General features: G+C 36.2%; 1 protein-coding gene across 2 annotated transcripts in view; it reads left to right on the top strand.

Moving 5' to 3' along the window:
• The first annotated feature begins 336 nt into the window (after positions 1–336).
• Positions 337–27,963, top strand: part of pir (pirin) — a 28,637-nt gene continuing 1,010 nt past the window's right edge. The window contains exons 1-9 of one of the 2 annotated variants that reach the window (XM_041259112.1): positions 337–823; positions 1,805–1,932; positions 2,644–2,736; positions 7,516–7,596; positions 12,056–12,262; positions 20,235–20,319; positions 22,036–22,080; positions 27,101–27,183; positions 27,521–27,587. In XM_041259112.1, the coding sequence (XP_041115046.1) occupies positions 1,840–1,932; positions 2,644–2,736; positions 7,516–7,596; positions 12,056–12,262; positions 20,235–20,319; positions 22,036–22,080; positions 27,101–27,183; positions 27,521–27,587 (754 nt within the window). In that variant the 5' untranslated portion in view covers positions 337–823; positions 1,805–1,839. The remainder of the gene's footprint in view (positions 824–1,804; positions 1,933–2,643; positions 2,737–7,515; positions 7,597–12,055; positions 12,263–20,234; positions 20,320–22,035; positions 22,081–27,100; positions 27,184–27,520; positions 27,588–27,963) is intronic. The other variant, XM_041259113.1, reaches the window with a different exon arrangement.

Raw genomic sequence — 27,963 nt, 5'->3', positions numbered from 1 at the left:
AATTACAAGAGTAACAATACAATACAATTACATTGACAAACACTCTTTGCCCAAATTGTTGTTCTAATTTTATTACCAAAATTGTTATTTTTACTTTTGAAGCACTAAAAAGTGAATTGAGTCATTGTTGTGCCAACCTAAGAAAAACAGTTGTTTGCAGAAGAAACAGTCTGGGGCACACATAAGTCTAAGCTTTTTTAAATGAATTTTATTGTTAAAACACTATTTAAACTGAACTTCACAAACGTGGTACAAGACAAATAAATATGTGTTACTAGACGGCGCGTGAACGCGCCTCTTTGAAAACGCGTGCGCGTGCAAAAGTAGCTCGCAACACAGGAACGGAAGTCAATATCAACTAGAGAATAAATATAATTACACAGAGACCAATCACACGGTTGTACATTTGGTATATTTTCACTCGGTTAGTTGTATTAATGAGGAACTTGCTCCCTTTTCTTTGTAAACAGCTTCTGTTCCGCGCCTGTGTCAACTAGCTGACCTTAAAGAATTCATTTCACCGGCAGCCGGTTTTGCATGTTAAGTTAGGTATTGTTAGCATATCATAGCATACAAACCTACATTGTTTCTATGATTGAGATTCGGGCTGTAGAACAACGAGGTTTGTTATATTTATTTAATGTTTCATCACATCATTGTTGTAAGTGTAGTTGCAAATTGAATTTGCTTAGTCATGGTAGTGATAAAAACAAACAGAATTTGCTGAATCATTCTACGCTCGCTAATATTATTGAATTGTAGACGCACTCCTGTTCTGCACACAGTCTCATTCTCGGTTGTCATATGCAAAGACGTGAAACTGGTAAGCTGTGAGCATTATAAAACATGCTCTTTAAATAAATCTCAGGTTTCGAGATACTTATAAAGCAATGACGTGGGTGTCACTTTATGGACATTTTGTGTAGGCTAAGCGTAATCTTGTTGTATTGGTAGTTTATTTATTGTCTACTCAACAAGAAATGCTAAAAATGTAAATCTTGTTAATATAATTGCAGTATGAAGCAGCGTAATGTTATGTTTACACATCTGAGACCGAAGTGCCTTAAGACAAACATTTTATGTTGGAGCTGGGTTCTCAAAAGATTCGTTTGTTGTTGTTGTTTATTTATTTGAAGACGCCCTTATCCAAGGCGACTTACAGTTGTTACAATGTATCCCATTACAAAATATCACCTTACATATAATAGCAGTTATAAAATACAATAAAATCAGTAGTAAGAGCAGATTCAGATGACAGAAAATAAAAATACAGTAGACAGATTACGACGAAGAGCAATTTAACTTTAAATAAGTAGTTATAAGAGTTATTACTTTTTTTAGATATTAGAAAGGCTCTCTCTCTCTCTCTCTCTCTCTCTCTCTCTCTCTCTCTCTCTCTCTATATATATATATATATATATATATATATATATATATATATATATATATATATACTCAAAGTTTGAGTTTATTTTTTTCAAACTTTAATAAAAAAATTATGAAAGGACACCTTTAATACTAATCTGTGGTAGGAATATAGTTTTTGCATAGCAGAGAAGTGTCACAGGCTTTTTGGAAAGATTTTAGCAAAAAATATAATCTACTGTACTGGGTTGAAAAACAAAACAAAACAAAACAAAAAAAAAAAAAAAACAACAAACGTTGGCATCAGGGCAGTGAAAATGGGGGTGGGAGTCTGCAGGGAAGTCTGTTCTCTCTTTGAAGACTGAATGTCAATTCATTTGTAATGTAATAGATTTAGATATTTGACAATGTGTGTTTTTAAAATATTTTTTCTTAACAGGTGTGAATAGAGTCTAGAAATTCTCATTCTTAACAATGGCCCTTCGGAAAGTTGTCAAGACTGTCCTTAGTGTGGAACAACAAGAGGGCGTTGGGGCCCGTGTTCGCAGAAGCATAGGTCGGAAAGAGGTAGGTGGTAAGACATTGCCAGTGTTCTGTAGGCCCATAACTAATTACTTGTAGCAAATCTCCAGAGATTTCAACAGGTGCAGTGTTAAATGCCATGTCCTCACAGAAGTCTAACCCTAAATTGACTGCTAAAAATAATGAAGTGAATTTAGTGCTCATAAAAGCTGAGGATCAAAAGGCACTGAAACAATGCAGACCACATATCAATTAGCAGAACATTCTATTAGTCCTAAGTTGTTGTTTTTTGTTTGTCTAATTGTGGGGTTTTGTGATGGATTAATGACCACTGGGGGGCGTTGAGACTACCAAACTCATTTAATTTGTAAACCAGATTTGAATACATGCCTCCTGAGGTGCAGTTTTGTCCCTAGATAGCCTCTTTCCTGATGTTGGTTCCCCTTGGTGCCTTTGCATAGCTTTGAAAATTCTGTTAATTTCTCTCAGGGATTTCATTGCTAAACAATGTGACCACCTGGGTTTCATACAAAAACCTTAGGCACCATTTTGATCATTACATTCTTAGGTTTTAGGGTTGGGGCAAACATGTTTTTCTAATGATTATTCTAAGTCTTTTATTTAAAAAAAAAAAAAAAAAAAAAAAGGTTAATTAGTACGTTATTTCAGTAAATAAATCTAGTCCACACTACATTGCTTTATGCTATGACATCTTGCAGTAGTATGTATTACATTGGTTCTTTTCTCTAACTTCAGCTACAAAATTTAGATCCTTTTTTGATGTTAGATGAATTTAAAGTCTGCAAGCCAGCAGGCTTTCCTGACCACCCACACAGAGGTTTTGAGACTGTAAGTATTTTTTTTTTTTTAACCATGTTTTATTTTTATTAAAGCAATACTTTATCTCTAACCCTCAAAGGGGAGGCATCTCCTTTCTTCTCTGTCTAATTCATTTTTCTTTCTTGACACCCTGTAACTTTTGAAAAAGTTAATTGTTCTGGACAACTAGGTAAACATCTCCTGTGACCTCCTAATACAGAAGTCTCCGCATAAAGGAACACCTCCTAAGAGAACACTTTGGATTAGGTAACAACCTTGCCGTGAAATTTTCCCATTGTAAATGCTCTGCCTAAAGGAATAGGAACTTAACTTTAAAAGAACACTTTTTTGGCACCAATAGCAATTAGTTGCTAACCGATTCAAAACTGAAACAGTACTTTTTCGTAATCTGACAACTCATCATCATCAAACTGGTTTATTCCGTCTTTTCAAAACTGATTTGTGAGCTGTTGCTGCATTTTGTAACAGTTGTAGGGTGGTGGTGTGTTAATAGCCATTGTGTCAAAAGTAATTATCGTATTCATAATTAGTTAGAGCCGCTGCTGCATTTTTACCGTATCTAGGGTGTTTTTGTTTTTATTTAGTTTGTCAGTTAGTTTATTTTTATTGTAGTTTATTAACATCACTTGCGTATTGCTTTTCTCTTACTCATTCTGTTCATTTCATATGTTGATACACGTGCATCATGACAAGTAATAAATAAATTTGTATTTATTGATTCATATCATGATTGGCCTTGGCATATTGTGTCCGGTGGCCAACTTCTGCTAAGAGAACACTTTGCTTGCTTCCCAAGGGACGTTCTCTTAGCCAGAAACTACTATATGTCATAAACCATTTCACCTTGCGCCTTCATATTTTCAGTGTTATGGAAACTCCTTAAGGTAAACTCTAACAGCACCCTTCATTTTAAACTGTGACATTAGATGTCTGCATGACAAAAACCTAAAGCGTTGAGATATTGGCTTCATTCTCAGTACACAGCTGTATTCTGTGATTGTCTAATTAAAGTTCCATTACAGATGGTGCTCAGAAGAAATTAACTATTTCACTACCATATTATAAACCTCACCAATGATACTTTTCCGCTTATTAATATGATTTCATGTTTACAAATCATTCAGTTGGACATGACATTCCTCTTAGAGGATGCCCCCAGGGGTGCTTTTCTATTTCTAGTTGTTTTTATGTTACAGTGCATTCATTTGTTTTAATATGAAAGCACGTACAATATTAATCTTAAACTCTGTGAAAGGTGCAACTTACATCTGAAATAATCAGTATGGTTGTTCAGTTTCTAATTTTTCCAGCATAGGGTACATGTAGGTCTGACGTCAATGAAAAACTAGAATAACACTTCCATAAAGAGTATGTATGAACTGGAACAGAGATGTACAGTATCTAAAAAAAGATAACAATAATAGAAATCATAAACCTTACGGAATCCTGCACCCAATCAGATTTCTAGTAGATTGATAAAAAATAAATAAAAGCATTAACAGTTAGTTTTGTCTAAAGTAGATGTTGGCATTTATTACATTCTAGATAGCTGTTATTCTGTTATTGTCTTAATTGTTTCCACAGTCTGTTACCCAGTAGCCTTATTAATGGTGTATTTTATAGTTTGATTGAATTTGGCATGCCATTGACTCACATGCTTTGCATCCAAGTGGAAAATCCAGACTATCCATTATGATCTAATTTGGTGGGCTCATTTCACTGAAGTTCATTATAATAGAGAACAAACCTGATCAGTAAGAAAAAAATGTCATTGTCCTCTTGTGGTTTTCAAGCACCTGAGAAGATACTGTTTCTGAAAGGGCATTTTTTGTGTACCTTAGCATGCCTTTGAATGCTTGTAAGTGTGTGCTTTTTCTGATGAGAAGATCCCTATGTTGCACCCATTACTTATTTTTATTTTTTGTTTGTGAACTTGACTTAGCAACAAACACCTGTTCCGATTTTCCTGTAGGTTTTAGTCACTGGAAAATCTAAGACCACAATGTAGTCACGTACTGATGTAGAACTGTCATGCAATCCTTCCGCCCTAGCATTGTGTGTTCATGGCTTTTGAAGTAATGAAGTAATAGAGTCAAAGTCTTACTGAGATTTGATTTATCTTCCACAAATTATGTTCCCCTTATTAACTATGCTCCCTCCCCCTTAGGTTTTCACAGCCTCTATTGATTCCTGCTTCACTGGCATAAACAGTTGCCACTTTCTTCTTCCCAGAATCCTACGTGAAAGTGATGCTATAATGCGGTCTTCCTGGTTTCTTCATTGAATGTGGGATCTCAAGGCTGACTGCAGAATAGCAGTCAAAACACGCACATAACAAGTGCAGGCAAGCAATTTATTTGCCATTGCAACTGGATACATTTTACACTTGCAATTATTCTTAAAAAGAAAAATTGTTAATTATTTAAGAACTTTTAATATGATGTTAAGCAAACATGGACACATTTTTGATCAGGGTTTTGTTCACTGTCTAATATTTGTCAGTGGTCAAACAAGCTGACTGCTGGTCTACTTGTTAGTGTTTTTGAAGAGCATATCTAAACATTCTCTTAGGTTAAACTGTGCTTTGAAAAAAATATAATTACTAAATCCTGTGTAAAATAGTTGAAAAGTGTTTTATAAATGGCAAACTTGTTTCAATTAATCAAAATGGGATTTAAAAAAAAAAAAAAAAAAAAAAAAAAAGTTGTAAACAAAACAGTCCTTAAAATAGGCCTAATAGTTTTGTGACTAGGGCCCTCCATTCCTAATCAACAAAGTTCGATACAAAAACAGTACCCACTGGAAACAAGGTTTAACTTACCAAATGGTCAACCTGGGGGAAGACCTGTAAAAATTCATGGCATTGACATAAATAATTAAATATTGAGATTGAAAATCAATTTTTCTTTTTAATCTTGTAGCGATGCCATGCCAATCTAAATAGACTTGCTGAAGAACAAAATGTTCCTGGATAAAAAAAAAAACAAAAAAAAAAACTTGGCAGCAACATTATAGAATTATTCTCACACTTCTTTCCACTGTCTACCTGCACCCATCTTAAGTCAAAGCATGCTAGTTTTCTGGCACTTGACAAGCCTTTAGTAGCCCTTTTGGTGTCACTTTCTTGTTCTTCCATTTCCTTCTTTTGCATGTAATCATGTGTTCTGATTGTTTGATGCAAAATATTGAAATAGTTTACAGCAGGCTGTTCAGACTGTTGAGTAGCCTTTTCACTGCCCTGTGTGCTTCTGGTGTGTTGTGATGTTCCCAGGTTGCAATACCTTTAGCATACTTCATCACAGTTCTCTAATCCAAGTTCACAGGATACTCTCAGAATGAGCTCAGGAAACTGCGCCAGACACAGCTGCTGACCTCTAACTTGTGGCTTCATTCAACCTGCTGGGTGCCAGCAATGGCTTGGATAATATATACCGCTAAAGAACATGATGTTAGTGGTGTTGATCGCAGTGATCCGATTATACTTAACACATAATCACGTTACAGCTTGCTTAAATGATATACGTTACAATTGCAGTCAGTATGTCATCAGAATTACCAGTAGGCTTGTTGTGTTTCACTATGTATAACTTTCTATAATAGACACATATGTAGCCAATTTTAGGCTTTTAGTTCACTGTAAATTACTTGAACAGGTCAGACCAGACCATTTTGCAGATGTATATTTCACTGTTTTAAGAATGGCCTTTTATAGTGTGAGTAAAATAAAGGAGACATTTTCTTGGACCTAGAGCAACGTGATTAGAATATACATTTTTATAATCTTCAACAGGTTATGTAGTTTGGCAAATTAAATGTTTTTTGTACAGAAAAAAGCTTTTAAAAGCTGTAACAGGCTATCACATTAGGCTGTTCAAACTTTATCTGCAGAAACCAGTTCTACTGGGAAGTTGAATATGTTTTACAGTACACAATCTACAAAGGGTCTCTTTCTGAGAAATGTTAGTTAGGTCTGCCATATATTATGATGCCTCTGCTAATTGTACATTCCATTTGAACTGAAGCACTGATCACTTGAACTTGCTTAGTACTCGCTGTTACAGTAAATTTTAATATTTTGGGCTTCTCTGAGTTATTTCCAAGAACAGCTGACATGATAATACCGATTCATGAGTAAATGGTTGAAACTAGTTTAAACGATCTTTGAAAAGCTGGTATCTACTATACTTTTGCCTGACAGAGATCCTAGGAATTACATTCATCAAGGGGATAGATGACATTTAATTTGGCAGGTTGCTAATTTCATGTGGTAATTGGATTACAGTATATGGGCAGTAGCAGTAGTTAATTGAAGATAACTTGATTCTGACCAGCTGCTTCTTCCTGATGCTAATACATATCATGTACAGTAATTATTCATTAGCAAAGAATAACAATAACATAATAAGATTGTGTGTGTTAGTATGAATGTGTGGAAATTATTCTGACTTCCTTCCCATTAACTAATGTAGTTATATATAATTACCCCAACTTATTATATATTATAAGTATAGTAGTTATATATATTATAAATAATGTATCTGATACCTACTAGGTTGAAGTAACTCCCCCTTTGGTATGTAATACCTAAAGGTACATTAATAACAACATTCAACAATATCACTTGTATTGAATAGTATTCTGTCTGCTAGAGGTGAACCTACTATACACATTTAGATGCACAGAAAACTACTCACAAAACTACTGACTGGTCTGTGTATTTGTTTGATTGTACAATTTGAGTTTACAATATATTCTGTAGTGTTTCACTGTTCTCTTCTAACCCTTCAGGTTACTTATTTAATACAAGGTACTTCTGCCCATGAAGATTTTTGTGGTCACAGTGGTACAATGAAAGCAGGAGATTTACAGGTAAAAAATAAATATTTTTCTTTTATGTGGTTTCCATAAATCTTGCCTGTTGTGCACTTCCATTCATTACATAAGTCTCAAATGTGAAGCTGTGAAAGCAGCACGTTAAAGTAAACATGTAACTATCAATAAAGAACACTGGGGTGTACATTACGTGCGATTTGAGAATTGCAAAAAAGGATTGTGATTGAATTATATTTTAAAACCATGATATTTGGTCCTTTTTCATATGAAAATACATGTTTTCTATAACATATGTTTATTCATAAAATGCCTACTGTATTTGAGCCCCATGTATTGTGGCAAATGAAAGTGCTGAACAGGAAAGATGTATGGAGTTACTCTGTATTTTGTTAGCCACAGTCACCTTAAGCAAAAAGATAATACATATTTGAAAAGTATATGTATGAACATATTTTAATGTACATATATATGTATATATACACACACACAAACACAATGCCTATAGAAAGTCTGCATCCCCTTGAATTTTTTTCACATTTTGTTGTGTCAGTGCCTCAGAGTTTCATGCAGTTAAATGAGGATTTTTCTTTCACTTATCTACACACCATACTCCACACTGTTAAGGGGAAAAAGTTTTTATTTAGAAAAAAAAATATATATTAAAAACACAAACTGAAAGATCATAATTGGATAACTCTTCACCCCCCTGAGTTAATACTTGGTGGAAGCACCTTTGGCAGCAATTACAGCTGCGAGTCTGTTGGGATGGGTCTCTACCAACTTTGCACACCTAGATTTGGCAATATTTGACCATTCTTCTTTACAAAACTGTTCAAGCTCTGTCAAGTTCCTTGGGGAACGTTGATGGACAGCAATCTTCAAGTCATGCCACAAATTTTCGATTGGATTTAGGTCAGGGCTCTGACTGGGACACTCAAGGACATTTACCTTTTTGTTCCTTAGCCACTCCAGTGTAGCTTTGGCTGTGTGACAAGTGCCCCGGTCCCTGTCGATGAGAAACATCCTCATAACACGATGCTGCCACCACCATGCTTAGCAGTAAGGATGGTGTTCTTTGGGTGATTCGCTGTGTTGGGTTTGCGCTGAACATAATGCTTTGCATTTAGGCCAAAAAGTTCAGTTTTAGGTTTGTCAGACCACAAAACTTTTTGCCACATGGCTACAGAATCTCCTGAGTGTTGGCATACTTCAAACGGGATTCAAGGTGGGCTTTCTTGAGTAATGGCTTCCTTTTTGCCACCCTACCATACAGGCCAGATTTGTGGAGTTGTTGGGATATTGTTGTCACATGCACACTTTGATCAGTCTTGGCCATAAAGCCTGTAGCTCTTGCAAAGTTGCCATTGGCCTCTTGGTAGCCTCTCTGATCAGTCTCCTTCTTGCTCGGTCATCCAGTTTGGAGGGACGGTCTGATCTAGGCAGGGTCTTGGTGGTGCCATACACCTTCCACTTCTTAATAATCGTCTTAACTGTGCTCCAAGGGATATTCAGTGCCTTTGATATTTTTTTTATACCCGTCCCCTGATCTGTGCCTTTCAACAACTTTGTCCCAGAGCTCTTTTGAAAGCGCCTTGGTGCTCATGGTTGAGTCTTTGCTTTGAAATGCATTGCCCAGCAGAGAGAACCTACCGGAACTGCTGAATTTATGCTGAAATCATGAGAATCACTACAATTTAACACAGGTGGAGGCCACTTAACTTGATGCATGATTTTGAAGGCGATTGGTTACACCTGAGCTAATTTAGGATTGCTATTACAAGGGGGGTGGACACTTATCTAACCAGGCTATTTCAGTTTTTATTTTTTTAATTAATTTTCTACAAATTTCTAGAATATTTTTTTCACTTGGAAGTTGTGGGGTAGGAATATATATATATATATATATATATATCTATATCTATATCTATATCTATATATATATATATATATATATATATATATATATATATATATATAATATATATAACAGTATATATGAGAACATGAAACAGTATTTGATAAAAGTATTGACTGATTATTACTGTTGAACAGCTATTTAACTTTGTGCCTAAAGGGAAGTTACCATACTCATTACTGGAATAAAGAGTTGTACGTTTTTATAGCCTTATAATTTAAATTATTTCCGGCAAAGTCTTCCAACTAACCTCTGGCAATTTCTTTAAGATTGGTCTCCAGTCTGGTCTCTGCTGGATCTGTGTTTTTCATTCCATTATGCAAGTGGCACAATCTTTCAACAATAAAAACAGCAGCAGCAGCTTGTGTTCATGTACAGTAGTAATGATTTTACATTTAATCAGCACTTCAAGGTCCTTATGAGTATTTATAAGCAGCAGCCAGAACTACAATTATGGCCAAAAGTTTTGCGTAACCTACAATTTTAAGATTGAGACATAATAATATTAAGTAAAAGATATGAACATAATTTAGGTTAGATTTTTTTTAACATTGTATAATCAAATAAACTATAAAATGATATTGCAAAAGTCTAACGGAAGTCATAATAGTAGTACAGTATTTCATGTTAGATTTTTCAATTTTTGTCAGTTTTTTGTTAAGTATATGGAAAACTACAAAACAGTATGCAATTCAATATGCTAACGTAACATTGTTCAGCAGGCTTCATTCAACTTTATGAAGCAAAATTAGTTAATTTGACTGGGTGAAGCAATTCTGGCCATAGTAGCTGTAGATTGCAATTGTAAGCCCCATTAAACTGCTAGTTGTTCAACATACTTCTAAAACATGTAAGTGAAGAAGTAATGTATTTTCTCTCTCTCTCTCTCTCTCTCTCTCTCATATATATATATATATATATATATATATATATATATATATATATATATTATATTATATAAAAATATGCGGTAAAAGAAACCATCGTCACAAATGCAAGGAAATGCGGTGTAAGGGTTTTTATCAGGCAAGACTTAGAACATACAACTCTTTCCAGGTGACACAAGAGACAATGTGAAGTACATTATGGTCTTCCGGTGATGATGTATGGTTATACATGTTTACTTCAACACACAGACATCCACTTAAGGTTGTAGATCTATATACACTTATCAACAAAAATAACTTACACATATGTTTATTTCCAATATACATATGAAAATAATTGCCATTTGTACTGTTACCATTTTCTAGCACTTCAAAGCATTCATTATAACCATATAGGTTGGCTGGTACGGAGCCTGCAAGGCTTAAAGGTTATTGAACCAGATATTGGGGTCATTCCATGTGTACTGTTACCTCATTGGCTACATCCAGGGACATTCCTACCCAGAAGTCAGAACACATCTGTACCTCTCATTAGCATATTGTGTTACTGTACTTGGTTATGCAATCTCTTTTTGCCTTTACATTTGGTGTCAGTGCACAGAGATCGACCACCTAATCCTGCCCGGTGGCCGAGAATCAAGAATTACCTCTGGTCCCTCCCATTTTGGCCTGTGGTTGACAACCCAAAGAGTGCATTTGGCTACTATCTTCATATCAAGTTAGCACTGGTTTGCCGACAATGGCACAAGAGATGGAAGACCTGACCATTTGTCCCTGTCCAGTGTGCCAGCCCTACCTTGATGTTGGCATTACTCAATGGCAAGCCATTTTAACCTGTGCATATGACTCTGGTTGACCAAGATGTAATTGACATTGTCTCTTGTGTCATCTGGAAAAATGTTGTATGTTCTATGTCTTACCTGATTACGGCAGTCTATAGTTGCTTGTTGCGTGGTACCTTTGGCTGGGGGTGGGAATGGTGTTAAAAACCCTAATGCCACATTTCCTTGCTTTTGTGGCGATGGGTTCAACCCTAACTGCTGCATTAACATAGTCTTTTTGCAATGAATTTCCTTGCTTTTTGAGCAGTTTTTAATTTTGCGTTAGATACATGACTGCTGCATTTGACTACATTTTATTAATACAAAGAGTGAAAACAGCATCTTCTTTCATATGGCTTTGGTGGATTGCAACAGTTTTTAAAGATTTTTTTTTAAAGTGTCCAAAATTCTTGAAAAATCCAATATGGCTGCCAAAGCATGTGACCTATGATCTTAGTTTTCGCACATCTCTGGGGGGCAGGTCTGTATACGAGTGCAAAAAAAAAAACATGTTAAGACTAGGGTGAAAAAGGAAAGATTACCAAAAAAAAAAGTGTATTCAGATCTCGGAAACTACATAAGGTAGCAACACGTGGATCTAAACATTGAAATCGGTATGTGATTCTGACAAACGCAGCCAAAGTTATTGAGGTGCACAGTTAGCAGTTTAACATTGAGCACCCAACTCAACTCTAACTATAACCACGCTGTTATAATATGGAAAAGAAAGAAATCCCTGTCATTGTTGGCATTTATATATATATATATATATACTATTAAAAAGTGAGTACAGGAAATGTTTAGTGTTTAGGTATTTCATTGAGAAAAGGTGCTTTTACAATAGGTTTACTTTTTTTAAATGTGTTTTGCAGTGGATGACAGCTGGCAGGGGAGTTGTTCATGCTGAAATGCCTGTCTCAGATGAACCTGTCTGTGGTCTCCAGCTCTGGGTGAATCTGAGAAGCTCAGAAAAAATGGTGGCACCTCAGTACCAGGAATTGAAAAGCAAGGAGATCCCAAAACCCAGCAAGGGAGGAGTGACGGTAGCTGTCATCTCTGGAGAAGCTCTGGGAGTCAAGGTAAATGTAGTTATACTCCATGTGAACCATACATTAATTTAGATTTAAACATAGTTTCCATCCAATTCAATGTTCACAAATGTGATACCACATGCCAGGTAGTTTGAAAACATTTGAAAACTGTCTTCACCACCCTTGCCAAGTAAAAATACATGGTTTATAAACAGAATACAAAATGAATGTGTTTGTTGGTTATTCAACCGTCCTTATTCATGGATTAACTACAGTAGTCCATAATCCGTATTGGAGTATGTGGTAAAGTGGTTTGCAGTGCACAGATGTAAAGGTGATGCAGTGCTCAGGAATGATTTGAAACAACACAGTTCACAGTTAAACAGCTCTTTATTTGATTGGGTTGCCTGTTTTGCAACCATAAATAATAATATCTGACTCTACACAACAACGTGCATCGCGCAGGTAAACCACAGGATTCAGTCATTATAATTACAATAATAGACACTAAACAAGACACACACAAAAACACGGTCACAAGTCCAGAGTGAGTGCTCTTAGTGAAAGTGGTGATTTACAGGTTTATACGTGCACAATGGTGAAGTGTAATCTGGGTTTAATTGCTGGCTATTTAGCTCCAGCTCCCGGATATTAGCCTTCCATAAACAACAAAGTAACAGTTTAATAGAGAAACAAAACAACACACAAAAACTCATGGTTTCTTTATAACACATTACTCCTTCACTGGTCCTTTCGTAACCATAACAAAGGAACAGATTGCTTTGCTAGATCCCCTGATTTACCCTTAGCCACGCCCCCTTCTGTAGCAAGTGCAATCGTGTAACTCCAATCCATGACTGATACATCGCCTACAGCATTAAGGTGAAGACTTCTGGTATTGTGACTTTGCCCCCTTTCTGGATGGCCGACTTCCGACTGACCCTGGAATGAACTGCCAAACCATCCAGTTTGGGGCACACTGTTCCTGTTATACCATGCCCTCACAGGTGGGGAGGGAGATTGTTGATTAGGATTCACTCGCTCTCTTTCACAGAGTATCATCTATATGTAAATATATACAGTAGATATAGAATATTCTATAGGTTGCCGTACGACACAAGTTGATATCCACCCCTAGTGCCTTTCAGTGGGGTGGAAATTAACTTCTATCATACAACACCCTACAGTACACTATCCTTTATCGTATAACTAAGAAACAGCATATCTACTCCTAACTTGACATCATGTCCATCTGATAGAAATGATCTGATCAGAGTCTACTTTGGTTTCTGAAAAGCTTGGAAGGCTGTTTGGAAATACATTTGGCATGGCGTAACAAGTGCATTAACAGGTACCCTGTTATTCTGAAGAGAACTTGTCAAATTAGGTGTATTATATAAAAATTACAAACATATGGCTTGATGCACAGTTAATTTTAGAGGGTTCATACATATACATTTTGTCTTTTTCCAAAGACTTCCTTATAATCAATCATTGCACTTCAAAAGGCTTATCCAAACATTAAACAAATCGGGAAGATAATATTGCTTAAATGTACTTTTTTGGCATTTTTTTTATACAAGGTTTTGTATAAGTACGATAAATGTAAGGTTAGGTATAGCAGATGGCCTGTAAATCTACTGTGGTTTGTTTCTTTTCAGGCTGGTTATTTTAAAATGGAAGTTTGTGTTATTTTAGGCTGTATACCAAGAAACATGTCTGACACGAAATATGTATTGCTGGCAAGAGTACGTAGCTGAGCTCTCACTTCCAGGTTATATTTATCTAAGGGGTGCTTTTCTTATGAATTCAGTTGTCTTTGACTCCTTGTCTCTCTTGGGTTCAATTATGGTTCAGCGTACAGGTAAGATGAGTTTGGAGGCATCAGTAACTAATGGAGAGAAATTCTCCAAAAAAAATGTACCTGATGTTTATTGACATTAAAATATATTTTCTCTTTCAGTTTAGTTTTGGAGCATGCATTGTAGGGAATATTGCAGAGCATAGCACTGACCCTGGTTGAGGTTAAGGTTCTCAAAACACAAGGACAAGCTTTAAAACTGAGCGTTAGGGAGTGGCATTCATTGTCAAGAAAGGAAGTAAGACTTGCCAACTGCAGCATGCTTTAGGAATGCAATAACAACCAAAAAAATTTTCATGATAGCCTCATCGTCAAGTATGATAATTGCAGAGCAGTTGCTCTGTTGGGAAGGAAGTATTGTTTTTGTAAGATGTTCATTTGTGTTAACTAACCCAAATTTCAAAAACTTTGCACTGGAACATTTTTTGGGTATGCTATGTGCTCCAAAGGATCTCAACATGGTGTGATACAAGGATTGCTATGTAGAGAAGCAAATCTGTCCACTGCTTTTATCCAAGTTCAACTGTTTTGCTCGCACGGCTTCTATCCCAAGAACTTCCAAGTCTTGCATCACCCAGAGAGTTTTGCTGTTTGCTTCTAATCAGATGAAGGAAAGAAAAGTTTCTTTCACATAATGCTGATGTTGCTGGTATTGCAAGTGCACTGCAGGGAAAACATCTCTGCAAAATGTGCAGATTGCAAAAGTGAACCATTTGGTCTTGCTTTCTTTGTACCAAGTGCTTTTCCTGACTCAATTCCACTTACTATTCTGGCAATATTATGTCTCTAGAAAGGAAATAGGGGCTTGCTGGATTTAAAGCACAAACTGCATTCAGTAGTAAAAGGTTGGCGACATGAAAATATAAAATTCCCCAGTCATATTATTCAGTAGTACAGATGAAAGCAATAGTCTGCATCATTCTACAGGTGATTTTGTTGGCCAGTACTTTCTATCATCACATTTTCCGTCATGTGATTAGACAGTTTGTGTATTCTCACGCGTAAATTCTATTTTGGTCTCCGTTTTCTGTGTAAATTCTATAATTTCTGACCATAATTTTCTCCATGATGCTTCATTTCTTCATATGTGAAGATCATCTTACTGTTTCTACCATTTGCACAGCAGATGTAATGCCAAGAGTTGGAGATTGCAACAAACCTGACAAAGGTTTTGTTTTGCATAGAATGTACTCAAACAGTACTAACCCCGTAATGAACTGATTATACCTGTGACCTGAACTGCTTTTGGCCTTTGCTTGTTTCTGCCACATCCCTAAGTTTAGCCATAACTTATGGAAGTGTCTGTTTAAGAGCTTTACAGTGTGCATGCTGGGAAGCCCAGTGTGTATCACATAATTATTTTAGCTCAATCTTTACTGCTCAGGCCTTGTTACTTGCTGATTTGTTAAACTGTCATGCACAACAGATGATGATGATGATATAAAACAATACCAATTTTCAAGTAAAGAAAAAAAAAGTTGTCTGCCATCTTGAGGGACTTTGAGCAGTCTACAATTGTACAGTAGTTTGATCCTGTGATTTATAGGAGTGAATGTAAATTGCTTTTGGAGATTTTTTACGTATCTTCTGAAAACCATTAAACTGTCCACTCATTACTGATGCCACCTTCATAACTGTGCAACACATCTGGTGATGTCTGTATTACACTTCTGAAGCAATTCACAAGTGCAAGTTGTCAAGTAAACACCATACAACTTGCGTCCATGAGCAAATTCCATGAATTCTTCATGTATGCTTCCATTATACATATTTTGTTACATCTACTATAGTAGAAAACTACTGATAGTTTTACTTCACCAAATTAGGATCTGTTTTGGTCTGCAGATGTATAATTTCAAGACGTTGTCTGTTTTTGTTGTCTTCACTTTCCCTGCGACCACACTGGGCTTTTTTTTGACATGCTGTAAAATGCAAAACTTCAGCCAGAAGTTTGATAAAATGGCTGTTCTCTGCAATTTCTTTTTTTTTTTTTGCTGAGCAGAAGAAAGAACTTGATGTCTGACCAGCAGCCTTGTGCAGTTTAAAATCATGCCGCTGAATCATGGCCTGCTAATGAAATTAACTTTTTTATGCTTAGACAAGCTACCATCTTTTCCACTATTGAAATCCACAGCTTGTGAAAGCATTTTCAGGAGTTTTGCCTGCCTATGGAAAAAGTTAAAAGACCGCCACTTATTTCTAAACTGACGCTAGGGATATCTAGAAAGCTTTGGCTGTTTTGGCTTATCTGTTCCACTTCGTCAGCTGGACCTGGTGGCTTACTGGTTTTTTACACAGTCTCTTTTTCTCCAGTATCTGCAGTTTTGCTTTCTTTACATTATGTTTTCGTCATCATCAGATTAATTTGCATTACTGTCACTGTCATCAATTCCTACATATTCCCACTCCACAGTGGAACTACATTCCTCAAATGCCTCCTCTTCTTTTGACTCTTCTTCCTAGCTGGGCTTGAAGCTTCATCACACTCATCTGACTTTTTTCTGAAGTAGAATGCTGTTGTTCCTTTCTAATTTGACTATTAAAGGAATAATATAGAATAAATAAGAGTATAATATATAATAAAGAATATTACATCTACTGAAATATTATGGCTTATTTAAATAATGTTTCTATTGTGTTGTCAGCTTTAAACAACTGCTGGAATGTACATGGTTGTGTTTTTGAAACCCTAAACATGTACATAACAGTAAGACTCTTTAAACTGAGTTATGTTTAGAAAATACAGTGAAAATGTACTTATTTAAATATTACTTGCTTAAATATTATAAGATATTTGTGATTAAAACAGTAGGTTCCTGACAGGGTTTGTAATAAACAAATTATTTTTATATAAAAACTTCACTTGCACTCATCTTCCTACCAAACACTCATTCCTTTCGCACGTAGGATGCAGGCTACTGCCTATATGTTCACAGCTCTAAAAAGTGCAGTACCCATTGTTCCTGAGACCATTTATTCTGTCGCGTGATTGACATTTTAGATATTTCACACTGTATTTTCTTTCTGAGATCTGGCTAAATATTTGCGTTGTAGGCTTTACCAGTGGAAGTGGTTTTACCTTTGGTTTTACTTTTATTATTTTATTGAAGTTGCTGCAATATTATACCAGGGCAGTGTGTATTTTATAAGAATTCAGAAAATAACAAAAGTAGAATTGTAGTCTTTGGTCTCATATAAATAAGAACAATATATACATTTAACATATTTTTGAAATTCAGTGTATTAGTTTGAGGTACCTCTTTCTATCAGTGTACAGTCTATAAAGTTGCTGTAGTACAGTTTTTCTTAAAGCAGGACTGCATGTTTCCTTCCTTAAAGCCAGAGTGAAGTTGCTAAAGTAAATGTAATACCAGGGCAGATGAGGAATGTGCTGCAGTCACGCTTGCTGTATAAACTACAGGGTCTCTTTTTTCATTAACAGTGATGATTTCATTATGATCTTCTGGTTGCATGTGGTAATGGTTTGGCAGACATAATTGATAGCAGTCTCAAATAAGTCCTTTACATGGAAGAATTCAGAGGGTTGCTGCGTTTGTATGCTTTTCATAATGTAAACAGTGCTAGAAAACTGTATTTACTTTTGCAGCTTAATGTAGGTTATATGAAGTAAATGCATTTTTAAGGAAAGTTTAGAATTAGAATAAAACTAAAGAAACATCTGACCCTAACCCAACCCTAACCCTAATCCAAAAGACAGAGGCTCAGACAGAGTGGGTGGCATTCTCATACTGTACAGTAGCTTATTACTGTAAATCAGTGTGAGCATGATTTTTGTTTACTGAAACAACTAAGAAACAGCTTGGATGCCATATATTTGTGACATCATGTTTCTTAGGTATAGAGAAACTGCACTAAAAAAAATAAATTTCAGTGCCACAGAGTGTTTCAATGCAATACAAGTTCAGCTGCTTCATCTCAGATTTGTTCAAGCTATTTGTACCAGACAAAAATGTATAAATGGTTGCCTTGTTAAATCTTTTATTTAGAGACAGAACATCATTTATTACACATTTACATTTCAAATACCACATTTTAACAACAAACGTCATGCCTGATGAGTACAAATACCAGAAATAATGACTGCTGCATATAAGTAAGTAGGTAAGTGGGACTGTAAATAGGTAAGTGCTGATTGATAGGATGACTGAGGCTGAAGAGGAAGTTTTTTTTTTAATTGGATGGAAACAGGAAATTCAGATCAGGCATTGATGGAAACAAATGTTTTTAATTAAGAAAAAGAAAAACGTGTGCCTTCAGCTGGTCAAACATAACTGAAAAATAAAGATATACTCTAACCGATGTTGGAGGTTGGAGGTAATAGTTATGCTATAGCACAGTCTTTAAAACAGGTGAGTCTATGGGCCATTCTAGACTCTAGACCAGGTTTCGGGTTATGCAGCACTTGGGCCAGGTTCGGGTCGGATCTATATAAGTAATGTTAATGTCCTACATTGTATCCCATTATTCCAAAAGTTATGCTTTACTATTAAAAAGGTGATTTTCTTTGCTAGTATTTTTTTACTGTTGATCAACTTTTCACAGTACCGCTGTCGTACCAAATTTTACACCCTGACGAATCGTATTGTGGTGTCAGAAAAGGCTACCCTTCTTGATACGATTGGAATACGATTATAAATTCTGATGGGTCATATTGTGGTGTCAGAAATTGCTACCCTTGTTTGTACAGAACAGTGGGAATAAGATGGTAATACATTCTTTTCGATTTGGAATACACATTGCCCATGTTTTAGAAACAGGTTAGATGAATGAACTGTGTTTGAGAAAGTCAATAAACACCTACTACCTTCATACTACATATTTTCATTTCAGTTAAATAATCTTAGCAAGGTAGTGTTACCCATGTTGGAAAAATAGTCAATAGAAATCAATTTATCCATTTATTCTTACTTAATTCCAATAAATTAAAAACAATTTAAGTAGGGAGCTTTTTTTGACTTAGTAAGGGGAAAAAGAGAAGTAAAACAGTGGCGAGCATGCGCTGTATAGAAATTTGGCAAAAAGAAGAAAAAACTGATGAGAACCTGTCACGGATAGGCTTGTGGGTGACGTCAGACCAGGAAGGGGACACACAGGACTGGGGTATGGAAGCACTGATGTGCATGTTTATTAATTAAATAAAAAGAGTGAACAAAACAAAGCTGCACGTTCGCCAAAACAGACAGACAAAAACACACACTGAAACACTAAATACAACAAGTTTCTCTGTTACTCACGTTCCACTTCTGAACAGCCAACCCCGTTCAGCCAGACCTGTGAGTTTTTATACATGTGGCTGTCTCCAGATAAGCAATAAATTAATCAAACTGGAGACAGTCACATTCTACATGAGTTTAGTTAAAATTCCCCATCCATGCTGCAAAACAACAATTGCAAAACATTGTGTTTTTACACACTAAACAAATACATTTTAAAAATAATAATGCACAATAATACAAAATACAAACGGGTGGGGTGTACCCTGTCACAGAAGCAAAAAAATGACGGAACACTGGTAATAAACTGGAGAAACCGGCCATTACACACAATTTTTGTGTTACAATTTTTGTTACACGGTGTTAACAAAAATTGTTACACGGTGTTATCTATATTTTAATTTTGAACAGCAATATGAAATAAAGTGCAAGAATATGTTTTGTTTCGTTTGTTTGATTCAATTATGTGGTTACTTTTTTTTAAAAATATTATTTGTGTGAGGCAAAGGGCCTCTGGAGTGGCGTTCTGGACTCTAATCCCGCTGTGTGCCTCCAAGTGCCTCTATCTACGTTCCCTATGTGGTGTTTCTGCTGCCATGTGTAGTGTACATTTCTGGGACTGCACTCATAATGGGGAAAGCCCAAAAAGCAAATGAACCATTATTCTTTCGGTTTGGGTCAGATCCAGGTCTATTATTGCAAGTTTTACTTTAGTAGGATTGGGTTCGTTATTTTATCCTTTAAGACTTCTTGATTCGACATAAAATCAATGCTAATCTGGAGAACAGTAGAGATATAGTTTGGGTGTTATTGTTATTAATTGGTAGGAAATCTATAGTACAAAAATTGTTAGTCTTATAATGGATTTTAAGATGAATATTGTCTTGACATACTTTCCTCTTTTTTTTTTTTTTTTTATCCCCAGTCCAAAGTTTACACAAGAACCCCAACCATGTATCTTGACTTTAAACTGGAGAAAGGAGCAAAACATGTGCAACCAGTTCCTATAGGTAGGTAAGCAAATAAATAACCTGGTTGAAAAGATCATTGGTGAATGATTGTCCGTAACAAGCACTTTTTGTAAAATAAGTGATCCACATGAATGTCGAGTATATAACATGCTTACTGCTTCCGTCAGGTAAACACACATTAATTAAAAAAGAAAAAAGTTATTTTTTCCCTTATTCAGTCTTACGTCAGGTAAGCGTGCTTTAAACAAATCGCATCACTAGAAACGGAAGTCCCAAATAATCAACAGGTGTGTTACAGTGTGGACATTAACAAGATGAGCGTTCTTGAATTTACTTTCCAGTGTGTCAGATGTGACACGGGAGACCACACATAACTGGTGAAAGGGTAAGCCTTTTTACATGTGAAGCATCAAATTTACTGCAACATATGGAATATGGACACAACTAGAAGGTCACATCTGAAAACAGTATTGTTGAATTTGACCTTGTGTTTGACCATGTGTTTGAGCCTTGTTTAAGTCTGTTGGTCTGCACAGAGATATAAAATGAGAAAAAAAAAAAAAAATATCAAAAGCAAATGACCTGCAATGTAATTGCACTACCTAAATTATTACTTGCCATTAGATGTGTCTCCCTCTAATATGTCCACACTTAATTTGTATTACGGTGATAATTAATTTTAAAATATCTTCTACAATAGGCCTCTCAACATTTTTTGCTAAAGAAGTGTGCTTCCCTTGGTGGTTTTCTCTCCCAAACTGATGCTCTATACACATGTATTAACTAATGTAAGACATTTGTTTTTTTGGAATGCAATTTCAAATTAGTGATATTTGTATTCTGTGTGCTAGGCATACTGAGGAAAGTCATCTAGGATTGGTTTGCCAAGCAAAATAAGAAGCTCCCTGCCCTTAAAAACATATCTCTGGTACGAAAATGTTTATCTGCGCTATAAATCACTAGATCTAAAATGAGTTCACTACTGCGACTGGATTTATTAATTGTACTAAATACCTAGGATGAATGATGTTATTATATCAGTTTTCAGAGCTTGTTTTCTGTACGAGTGTATTTCTCCAGAATATTGAAAAATCTTAGTTCAGAGGTAAGTTGGAGTTAGCAACTGAAATTCAGCTACTTCTGTAAGATCGCCTACACTCATTTTAAACATTTTTAACTTTGAACGTCTACAGGTGCTTACCAAACATTGCTATTATAATTACTTATGTTTACATAATTCTCATGTTTTTGGCTTACTCGTCTGCAGCATTTTAAGAAGGTCATCAGTAAGGTCTAATTTGTAACTCTGTGTTTTAAATTAAACTTTTTTTTTATTCACTGGGAATGCCAGTGAGATCCGAATAACCCCAGCATTGTCAGAAGCACCAAGCATGTATTGTGTCTATTCTTTTCCATCCCCCACCCCCCCACATCATAATTCAGCTCCATCGGTTGCATTTCTTTTGTATTGTTACTATGATACAATGCTTTACTATTTGTATGAAGTAAAATACGTCTCTTTTATACTTTTCTTTTCCTCAGAAACTCGTTAGTTTTTTAAAGTTAGTTAATTTAACTTTTGAAAACTGTAAAAGAACTGGAAGCAACAGTATATTAAATATTTTAGAATAGGAAGTGCACTGGCCTTCCAGGCTTTTTGCCTGCCAACCTAATTGCCTTATTACATTATAAACAATGATCTTTCTTTTTCAATAAACAAATAGTTGTAATTACAGGTATCTTTTTCTGTTTCAGGATGGACTGCATTTGTCTATACCCTCTCGGGATGTGTACATGTTGGTAAGTGAATACAGTGTAGTTGGTGATATTGGAGTGAAAATGTAAAACCCTTTTCATGTGAGTTGAAGGTGTGTGTATTTCTGCACATTAGATTTTTTTGTTATTAAATGTCATCTTAAAATGGAAAGATATGAGAATTGGTAATTTGTAAAATTAGTTTTGAGTTGAAATTTGAGACTTATTTTGTTGTAAAATAAATGTCATGTTTATTATGATCTAATGATAACATGATTTCGAAACCTAGTGACACCAAATAACAGGAAAATTTGTCTTTGTTATGTGGACATGTCGGAAAACAACTTATAACTAACAACTGGAGGAAATTAATAAATGAAAATGCGTATATGAACACTTTATTTTGCTGATCCTTTACTTCTAGCCATCGTTTGGTGTAATGTATTGTTTATGCTATACAAAATGGATGATGCACACAGCTGTCTCCTAGCAATTGAAGGAACCACTGTATTCTGGATGCTGTAGTTAATTCTAGGAACATGTCATCCGGGCACATTACATATCACTGGAAAGCCCCAAGCCTCCTCATTTCATTTGACTGTGTTCCTAGCTCTTTCTGTTTTTGAGTGACAGGCACTTGAACACACCGATTTTCTGACGTACCGATTTTCTGTGCGTCACAGCACTGGAGCACTGAAAGAGGGGGTGGTAGAAAGTGTGCATACGGGCATGCAAGACATCAATGGAAAGCGCAAGGCTTGTGGTTTTAAATGATGTTGAAATCGGAACGCTATCTGTTGAGTAATAGGCAACAAACGAAACTTAGGAGCTGGCTCATGTCACATGACTCAAGCCTTGGTTTTGGTTTGCTGTAGTTTTACTTGGGAACATGTGTTCAGGACATATGCTACATCACTGGAAATCCCAAATCTGCACTTTCAAACACGCCTTGAGCCAGGAAGCCTGAGATATTCACAAGAGAAGGTCGGGCCCGCCGATATGCTATGCCTGCGGTCCATATGGACCCCAGACTTAAAACAATTTGTGAAATTCAACCAGGCCATCTGGACTAAAATTATCCTGTGCATAGTGTAACAGGATGGGTGCCTGACAACTACCAAAAAGGAAACAAAAATCATGTCACTAGATCCACATAATAACTGAATGGACCCCAGGTTACTTTATGAGGGTTAACCAACCATATGACTGTAAAGCATTGGTTCACCTGAAAACAACATGGTTTTCCATTGAATTCATTATTCCCATCAAGGGTCATGTTAATGCCCATGCATTCAAGGCATTGTGGAAGATCTGGCTGCAGTCATGTAAATTGTGTGTCTGGGTATTTAAAAAGGGCAAAACAAACCTCAGCCGCAAGCCTGTGTTACAGTGGTACAGACCCAGCACACATTTAAAAAACTAAAAATAAACAAAGTGGAAATAGGAGACCTGATAAGGAAATTGGAGAAGTAGGAAGTCAACTGCCTGCAGCGAGAGGCCAGTCGGATGTAGAGACAAGAGTGAGGGTTGCCAGACCCGGAGGTCTCGGAAGCAGAGGTGTCGAAGCTGCAGCGGGTGCTGGCAAGAGTGATGTAGCCTGCACCACAACAAGAATCGTCTACGGAGCAAAGAACGCTGGTGGTGGAACAGGACTCGGTTGCAGCGAGGCTGGAGGTGCTACCGTCGACTACAAGCCCTGACCACCACCCCTTTGATTCATTCCGGAGCCACTGGGTGCGGTCCTTTGCCCCATACTCCGGGACACCCTGCCAGAATGCTCGGACCTCTCTGTGCTGGACCTAGTGCCTAGGTCAGTGCACCACCAGGTACAGTTGGTCGCCTGGTCTCCCAATCCGCTCCCCCTTAAGCTCCAGACGTTATGGCGTAGTCGGCTGATGTCACTTACGTTCCCCCTGCCTCCTACTGTGTTCTCTCTGGAGAATCGGATGTCCGGAGCTAAGACTTCCACCTCTGCCTGCTGCTGCACCCACCAGGTTACCGGCCTGTGCGTCAGTTGCCCCGGTCACCCCGTTTGGGTCACCTGTAGATGGTTCACGGTCCCTTCCCGAGGTCGCCGGAGAAAGGATCGACCCGTCGGCAAGTCTGCGCAGAACAGATAAAGAGGAACAGTGTGGGACTTGAGGGAGGGTGGGGGAAGTGACCTTGGAATGGCCGGTGTGCTACGCACAAGGGGGAAGAAATGTGGCATACTATGGGGAAAAGTAGAGAAAAAAGTAGTCCAGGAGGGACCAAAAGACTACATCCTCCAGAATGCCATGAGAGAGAGCTAGGATGAGGGATGAGCAGGCAGGTATATAATTAAATAAAATGATTGTTCTGGGTTGCCTCCAGTCTGTGTGAAGAGAGGTTGTCACAGTTAAAAGTTAATTGTCACCTGCCTGTAGGAGGTATTTAAACAGAGGAAAATATTTGTTCTGGGCAGTTTCCAGTCTTGGTGAAGAAGAAACCTGTGTTGTTTTTATAAAAGGTACTGTGTGAACCTTTTTGTGCATGTTTAAAAACGGTTTTGTTTAATTGGTAAATGGCTTAGCTGTCCATGTTGAGTTAAGGTACCAAAACAGTTTAGTTAGTACTCTGTATACAGTAATCCAGCTATATATATAACAACGTTCTACTGGCGAGAGCCTTGCACTGTCTCGGTGGAATTCAGATTCAGGTATTTATAATGTTGTAATTATTAGAATATTATATAGTGGGAAATGTGGTTGAGTACGGTAGCCTATTGTAGATTTACTACCGGTATTTTGAAAATGTACTGTACTAAACATTTTGACTGGATAATTGTTATGTCATTAAACTAAAGTGCTGGATTTTAGCTCTATCCAACTACCATAAGGATCAGAGTTGCCGAAGCTATGGTTCTTTAGGAAAACTTGTAGCTATTATATATGTATGTCAATCAAAAATGTTTAGCAAATAATAAATGGATAGTACATAGAGCTTTTTTATGGAAGGTTTTTTTTTGTATTTGTATTTTTGTAATGCTATGTCTTGTTTTTTTTTATTTGTTTCCCTGTTTTTTAATATTTGTTTGGTTAGCCGAATGAGGTAACACAACCAAAAAACTTAGTGGAAACCCAGTTTAAGAAAGCTGCACAATATCAGTCATTGCGCAAAGCCAAATTGGAAAGCAGGCAGAAACATTTAAATATTCCCTCCTGTGTTTTAATTTTTTTTTTTAATTGGGTTATTAGCATTTGCATTCCTAAAATAAACTACATGGAAACCCAAATTACTCGAAAGGTTTTACCAAAATAACGTGAGAAAGGGTGAGACTTTTTTTTTTGTGGAAACCACGCCATTGTGTGTACTCTAGATAAAAATGTAAATAGAAAATATTTCTTATCATATTTGACAAATTAGGTAAATAGGCAAGAGTAATATGCAGTTAATACAGAGTTTATTGTTGAAGTTGAGCTGTAAAGAAGAAAATAATCTTTTAGAAAAAATACAAAATCAAATAAATCATTTTTTTGGGGAATTGGAAACTTGCCTTGAAAACTAGCTGTTGTAGTCAAATAGATGGGTGTAATACATGCACAGGAAGCCTGTTAATAGGTAGGTTGACATTTTTTACAAACAAGTAATGCATTTAACCATATAAATACCAGTATTCAGGTGTTCTGTTTGTTATATAGTTTGTGTAAGATGGGAATGATGTCACTACCTTTTTACCCTTATTTAGCTATATATCATCTGTTTGTTTAAATTCTAGGTGTGTGGAATGATCTTGATCAAAGAGAGTGCAATGCTTAATTCATGTCTGTTACTATTATAAAGGCATTACATAATAACTTTCCCACATATGATATTTCATGCAAATTGTTATGATTTCTAACCGTTTGTTGTGCTTTTATTAAACTGATGATTTACCAGCAAGTCAAAAATTATTTAACTGGTACACCAGGGTTGAGGTCAATTCCTTTTTTTTTTTTTTTTAATTCCATTTCTAATTCCTTTTTTAAATCAATTCCCAATTCCAAGTCCTTCAAAGCAACAGCAACTTGACTGTCGAGTGACCTGATTCGATTTAAGTCAGTTCTGCACAGAAACAGCACTTAACTGATTTTTGTTAACTGAAAATGTTATTATAAACAAGAAACACCAAAGTGCTGGTCATTTAATAGCAATACCTAGAGGATGCACTGAGTGTGCTTCTAGACTTTGTCTCAGATTTTATCCACCTGGAAGACTTATCTCCCTATAATACATGCATAGGTACTATAATTGCTTCATAACTAAGCAATGTGATGACACATCACCTATTTATGACTTTACCAACCATTTTTCTTAGTATTCTCTGTACATCTTTTAAACTGCCGACTGTTTTTATTTTAAAAAATCCAAGCATGGAAAATGTGGGCCCGTTTTGAAATCCCCATACCAGAATCCAGAGGATCATTTATCAGAGACCAAGAAAACAAACACAACAAAGAAAACTACCTTTCAATATGAACCTTGTGAAATATACCTACAACAGGTAGGAGACCAGAGACTTGCATGACATTGGCAGTGGGGCGCTCAATGTTCATTTAGCCAATTTTATATTCTGTATAATGGAAGGTAGAATTAACTAACACCTCTCAAAATACATGCAAAGCCTATTTAAATTGCATTGACAAGAGTGTCACAGTACAAAGTCTTTAACCACTCCCCACCATGGAAACGTTCAAAGGCAAGAGTTAAACTGGACACTGACAGTGACAACGATTAATTTGTGATGCATTACTGAAAAGCCTATTCATTTTAAAAAATGGCGTTGAATCCCTATATTATAAAATCTAACACATGGGACTGAAGTGTATTACTTTAGATTATAATTACATCTCATTGTTCTTGTGCATTCCACTGAACTTGAGCTTCGCTCTTGTGGTTTATGATGTCAGCAGAACCCTTTGATACAATTATAACCATGTAATTCACTGCAACCCTCTGTTATTCTAGATGTACACTATATGTGCTCAGAATTATTGCTTAATTTTAGATATCTAAGATAGCTATTGTTTTAAAGTTTCAGTAATTTTACTTTTTTACCCTTTTGCAGGTCCTGACAGTGACCAGAGACAAATCGAGCCGCACCATACAGTTGTGTTTGATGATGGAGAGGGTATACAAGTGGAAAATAAGGTATTTCTCCTAATCCCTTTATATGCTTCTTCAATTAAATTGTTTTGAAATGTTATTTTTTTTCTTGATATTAAAGCAAATTGTTGTACTGAGGTTTGGCTAAATAAATAATTTAATGTTTGTAAAAATACACGCATGAGCTTTCTGTGGGTCAACAAGAATATAACAAAGTATTCATAATGTAATTCATGGTTGTCTTAGACTAGTATTCTATTCATTAAATTATTGCATGAATACAAATGCTAAGAAGACTGTAGCCTATATTGGTCTGCGTCTTTCAAATTCAATAGAGCAGTTCCAGATGTTTAATACATATTGTTTTTCTTGTTTCATTAAGGATGCTGAAGTAGCACACTTCGTAATAATTGCAGGAGAACCAATTAAGGAACCAGTTGTACAACATGGTAAGGAAAGTAACGTGATAAAAGTTAAGAACATGATAGTTCTGTAACTGTAGTTTGGTGACAAAGGAAACGCATAACCATGTGAGTCATTTGGGGAAGTAGTAATCTCTGCTTTTCAGTGACTTCCATGTTTTCATCGCCTCTACATTATGTTATGCAGGTACTTGTCGGAAGTGCAGGTTTACAGCTCCTTTTCTCTCTCTGTCAATGACTTTAGAAGCTTAGAAAAGGAAATTTGAGTCATCTTAACCAAAGCAGGCCTTGTTAGACTTTAGATTTTCTGGACCAATTAAAATACAAATAAATAAATATCCAGTAGGATAAAAGTGGAACAGATAGGTATAGAAAGTCACTGTCCCATGAGTCACTGTCCCAT

Source organism: Polyodon spathula, chromosome 9 (assembly GCF_017654505.1).
Source record: "Polyodon spathula isolate WHYD16114869_AA chromosome 9, ASM1765450v1, whole genome shotgun sequence".
NCBI lineage: Eukaryota > Metazoa > Chordata > Actinopteri > Acipenseriformes > Polyodontidae > Polyodon > Polyodon spathula.
Note: the sequence above shows the minus strand (reverse complement) of the source record. Positions and strands in the feature narration are given on the sequence as shown.